Source organism: Berghia stephanieae, chromosome 4 (genome assembly GCF_034508935.2).
Source record: "Berghia stephanieae isolate SIO BIC M18660-M18661 chromosome 4, UCSD_Bste_1.3, whole genome shotgun sequence".
Lineage (NCBI taxonomy): Eukaryota > Metazoa > Mollusca > Gastropoda > Nudibranchia > Aeolidiidae > Berghia > Berghia stephanieae.
The window spans coordinates 40,872,917-40,878,833 of record NC_088363.1 but is presented as its reverse complement, the minus strand read 5'-3'; the positions used below and the strand labels follow the sequence as shown (position 1 = coordinate 40,878,833).

Below are 5,917 nucleotides of genomic sequence, written 5' to 3'. Positions count from 1 at the left end.
GCGCTGTGTGTTCATAAAGTGGATAATACGCTATATAAAAACTTACATTATTTTACATCCTTGTGCTGGTGAAAATCTGCGTTAGATCACGAAATCGGCTTTTCCACTTGACGCATTTCATAATCTATTTCGGTCACATCCGCGTCGACTTTCCGATAAAAATCCGTGTCTCTCATTCTCCATAAAAGACATAATGTGCAAACACTAGAACTAGATGAACGCTGTGCTGTCCGCTGTCTATATTATTGGTAAGTACTTAAGTACTGTATAACCATGTTTAGTAAGTACAGTAAATGATTTTAAAACAAAGGCTTACTTTCTTAGATTTATCTCTCATAGTGAAAATACGACAAGCTATGATGTGGACTCTTTAAAAAAATGTTCAATTATTTGTTTAAAATTTTCTGTTTCTAAGATTGCCGCACATCATTCTGCGGCGATTTGGTCTAGTGGTATGGCACTAGCTTTCGGATCGGAAGGTCCTGGGTTCGAGCCTCGCTCGACGCATAGTTGAGTCCTTGGATAGGACTCTTTTACTCACGTTCTCTCGCCCTACTCAGATTTAAAATGAGTACCTGGCCGTTAACAGAGTTGTCTCTGTCGGAATATATATATATATATATATATATATATATATATATATATATATATATATATATATATATATATATATATATAATCGCCTAACAGGTGTCTTGTCTCGTTCTTTATGTTACAAGTTGTTGTTGGTCAGGGACCCTTTGTAAAGCGCTTTAAGCAGGTTTAGTGGATATTGCACTATATAAAAGCTCAATAAGCTCATTTATTCATATACCTAAAATCGATAAGCTATATCGTTCGGGTAATTCTAATTTGATCGTGTTATGAATGAGTTAAGCTCTTTTTTCAAAGGTACATCAAATGTGTTAAAAACCTCTAGTAAGTACCTAAGTAATATTCTGTGTAATATTGATGAAAGCATTTCGGATATGGAGTACATATCGTGGTTCAGCGGTAGGGTCTTTGCTTTGCAGCGTACCTTAAAAGTAGCGAGTTCGAATACCTGTTGCACTGTGTGGCCTCGAACAAGTCCTCTCTCCCTAGCTCAGTTTGCCGCAGTGCACTGTGCTGATCCCTGGGTTATTCCAAACATCCCTTTAAATGGACCCTTATGCGGAGAATAAGAGGATTTATATATATATATATATATATATATATATATATATATATATATATATATGTATATATATATATATATATATATATATTATATATATATATATATATTATATATATCTTGTGGGGAAAAAAATGTAATATCGCCGAACAGGCATCATGTCTCATTCTACATTTTACATGCTGCTGTTGCTTAGGGACCCTTTGTAAAACGCTTTGAGCGCGCATAGTGGATATTGCGCAATATAAAAGCTCAAGTTTTTTCTTGTTTTTTTTTTAACCATAGGAAAATTGTCACATTTGATACGATCCAGTCAGCATTTGTCTCATGCTTATTTCTTTTGTACATCACATTTAAATAATTATTTTGTTTTTGGTTATAGTTATAGCTATAAAAACTTAACACTGTGGTGCATAGTTTATTTTACTGAATATTGTTATCCAGAATGCATTGTTTTTCTGTTTATATATATATATATATATATATATATATATATATATATATATATATATTATATATATATATAATTCCCTTTATTTATCCCAAGGGGAATTTTGTCTTTAGGGTCTATTCCAAGGGAAGACCGGAATAACCCAGGCGTATGCCGAAATTGCAGCGCCGCAAAGTGAACTAGGGCGAGGTGACTTGCTCAAGGCCACACAACGAGGCGGGTAGTCGAACTCAGTACCTTTTGGGTACGAAGCAAAGACCGTACCGCTGAACTGCGCTGCCCCATGTATAATATATATATATATATATAATATATATATATATATATATATATATATATATATATAATATATATAAATGAAATTTAAACGTGAGTCACAAGCAATCAAGATGAAGTAAATGAACGGGTTTTTTCTTGGGTTTTTTTTTTTGTTTTTTTTTGCTTGTTTGTTTTTTTGTTTTTTTTTGTTTTATTGTTGTTTGGTGACAGAGAAAATATCCATGTTTTATAACAAAAAGGAGAACACGAGTTGTTATTTATAGTGCAATATCAAAAATGCATAGGAACGTCTTTGTGCAATGTACACTAGACTTGCTGGAAGCCCTTTACAAGGGTAGTACATGTACTTATCATGAAGGTTGAGATATAACACCTTTACGGAGATGTTACAATTTTTTTTCTCACAGGGACAACGCTTTTAATGGCCAGATACTCATTTTGTTCCCGAGTAAGATGAGTGAAGGTAATGTAAGTAAAAAGCATTTTCCAACGACTCAACTTTACGCCGATCTGACAGGGATTCGATATTGGGACCTACCGGTCCAATGGCGTGTGTCATACCACAAGACCATATAGCCATACAAGATAATATCATCATCATCATCATCATCATCATCATCATCATCATCATCATCATCACCATCATCATCATCATCATCATCATCATCATCATCCTCCTTCTTCTTCTTCTTCTTCTTCTTCTTCTTCTTCTTCTTCTTCTTCTTCTTCTTCGATAAAAACGATTTGAAAATTACTCGTATATTAATCTATATCGTTTTATGATTTTTATATTTGCCAGTAGCGTTCTGTGCTCATTGGCAAAATATTAAAATGGGCTGTTCGGAACACTAATAGTAACTCCCAACCCAATTAAAAAAAAAAAAAAGAAATTGATATGCTTGCCATTTATCAACAGATAAACAAATCAGAAGAGCTAAGATGACTTCATATTTCACGTTGACTTCATTGATATCCTGCTATATCGGATTAGTAACTGTTGTACTCCAAGTGCCTTCATCACAATCTCGTGACAGCCCCAATGATAGGCATTGGTCGTGCTCTAACATAAAAAGCCCAGGTCTTCCATCCTGTGATTTCGACAATGGTTATTGCGGAAGCTTCATTAGTGAGCCTCTAGATTTCATCAAGGGTGTTCGTTGGGAATGGGGTAGTAAAGTGGTAATAGATTCTCACGTCAAGATAGAACACGATTGGAAACCCCCAAGATTACAGAACAATACGGGAAATTTTATCTACCTTGATGTCGCAAACAGTAGCGCGGCTGTTGGATCAATGGCTCGAGTGAACGGATTCATAATCGACCCAAGCGTCAAATCTGTTTGCATAGAATTTCGTTTTGCAACTTTCAGTGATGGTAACTATATCCCACAAATAAATGTCTATAATGAATTTAAAAACGGGAGTGCTAAGCTGATAGGAAAAGTGAAAACTGACACTCAAGGCGCCTGGCAAACTGCGAGGTTTTACTCGTGTGTTGGAGAGAAGTCTTTTCTTGCATTTCAAAGTGGAAAAATTACCTCAAAATCACTTGTTGCCATTGATGATATATCTGTGACAAAAAGTACTATGAGATGTAGTAATCACGCAACAGCTACAACTACAATTGCACCAAAAACTTCAGTGACATCATCAACTTCCTTATTTGTAACATCTGGACCAGCTACAACATCTGCTACAATCCTTAAACGTGCAGCAACAACGATTATGGTTATCGATCCTGAAGTTTGCTCAGAGATAATCGATAAAAATGTTCATTTTTCCTGTAATGTCGGTTATAATGACAATGAGGTGTTAGTCGTCAACATTATCAAAAATGGCCATCAGCTAATCGCAACCATGAGAACTGGCTCAAAAATTACATTCACAAGTAATGAGGTGGCCAAGCGTTTTCATGCCGAAGGTCAACTTTTAGCCAATAACAATGTCAGCGCAATCTACCTTAATTTGACTTTGACAAAACCAAAATTTGAAGACTCGGGAAATTACACATGCATTGTGTCTTACATAGATAAAGTAGGGCTTCTAAGTCAAGAGAGAAATTCTTCAAGTCTTAATGTAAAAATGTTAGATGTAGGAAACAAAGACTCTTTAGAGACCGCTGTTGTCTCGCTCGTCCGCCGTTTGGATAATGTAGAAACTGTTAACATCCAACAAACACAAATAATACACGATCTTCAACTCAAACTTAACAAGAAATCTTCTTTCTTGGCCAAGCCGCGGGCAAACGCTAGTACTCTTCGAAGGAGTCTCGGTCCCAAAATGCTCATAATTTTTGATGAGGTTATCATGAGACAGGGTGAAGGTTATGATGAGAAAAGTGGTGTATTTACCGCTCCGTTTTCAGGCCTTTACAGCTTTCACTTAACTATAGGAACTTGGTGTAAACGATCAACGTGCTATACTGAAGTTTCGCTCAATGTAAACGACGTTCCTAGAGCCATTCTGCGCACTAACAACGATAGGCACATCGGTGATGGATACCAGGATCAAAACTCATTGAGTCATTTAATTGTGTTGAAATCTGGAAACACAGTTAAGGTTGTGACCGTCGCGGGAACACAAACCTTTGAAGAGATGTATGGTTACATGTCTACTTTCAGTGGTTATCTTATTCGAGCGTATTGATTCATGGGTTTTCCCCCCTCTCTTTTAAATGAGGAGAAAGAAATGCATTTATCTTTTAACTGTAACAGGCCAATCGTTGAAAAGAATACGATCTGTGTGCGTATGTGTTTATGTTTCTGTGAGACCAATTTTATTACTTTTTTTTTGGATTCACCATCTGGTCATTGCATTTATATTCCACGAAGACAGATTCAAGGCTTTAAAAGTTTAAAGTCTCTTTTCAATTTCCTTTGGGATACACTCCAAGGGATCTCTCAAAATAACAAAATGCTAAACAAAATGGTGTTTATCTAGATGCACAACTAGAACAAGGTCAAACAGCGAGATGGTGTGTATCTAGATGCACAATAAGCAGATCTGATCATAGTGTAACGCAGTCATAGGCATGCGTAGTCCCATTACAACGATGGACTCATAACAATTTGGGTTACCAGAGCTGCAAATAAGTAAACGTCGGTGTGTGTACACTTGCATACCTGCCTACTATTATGAAAAATTCGTAAAATTACGAAATTTTAGCTCCAATTTCAGAACTTCATGAGCATTTCGAAATCTTAAAACCTTATTGAAAATGAAAGTTGATGCCAGACTAAATGATTTTAAGGATTTTGAAGAGTTATTTAATCCTGTTAGGATTAGCGACTACAATCTTTATATCCCAAAAATTATGAATTTTTAGATTTTCAATTAGGCAGGTCTGTACATACTTGCAGATTCACGGCTATTTTTTAATGTAAAGTTACAAGATTTAGAATTGCAATAGTCTAGTAATAGAGATATTAGGCTGCCATAAGCTATGGACCGTAAAAAGTAATAAACAAAAATAAATATAACAGCTTAAAAAAAGAACAAAGTACCAAACACGGAACGTTTCATTCGGGCTTAAAACTCTTCTTCAAACATAAATACATTACTAAATTCCAGCTAGAGGACTATTTGGTAATGTATTTATGTCTTTATTGTTTTTTTGTTGTTTGCTGAAGAAGGGTTTTGAGTCCGAAACGTTTCGTGTTTGGTATTTTGTTCTTTTTTGAAGCTATTATATTCATAATTGTTTATTACTTGATATAGTCTAATAATAGAGATTCTATGTTATTAAGCACAAGTGATAGATATGTGTAACTCTTTTGTTATTTTATGAAATAAAAACCCCAAACAGTTTAATTGCAATGTGGGCTTTGTTTTATTCACAGCTTTATAAAAGCCGAGTGGTTAAGGCATTGCGCTGTGGCCCGGAAGGCCCCAGGTTCCAGTCCCCCTTAAAGCTAATCCAATCTGTTCACTTTCTAGATCACAATGCAATGCCTTGACCACTTAGCCACATCGCTCCCCTCGGGTTATTACTAAACTTGAGCTATTCTATAACGCAATATTCACTCAACGTC

At 35.6% G+C, this 5,917-nt stretch overlaps 1 protein-coding gene across 1 annotated transcript; it reads left to right on the top strand.

Moving 5' to 3' along the window:
• Positions 1 to 225: 225 nt before the first annotated feature.
• Positions 226 to 5,696, top strand: LOC144970580 (uncharacterized). The gene is made up of 3 exons (XM_078910349.1): positions 226 to 248; positions 2,294 to 2,349; positions 2,803 to 5,696. Exons 2-3 carry the CDS (start codon positions 2,340 to 2,342, stop codon positions 4,530 to 4,532), a joined length of 1,740 nt encoding a protein of 579 aa, XP_078766475.1. The 5' UTR covers positions 226 to 248; positions 2,294 to 2,339; the 3' UTR covers positions 4,533 to 5,696.
• The last annotated feature ends 221 nt before the right edge of the window (positions 5,697 to 5,917 follow it).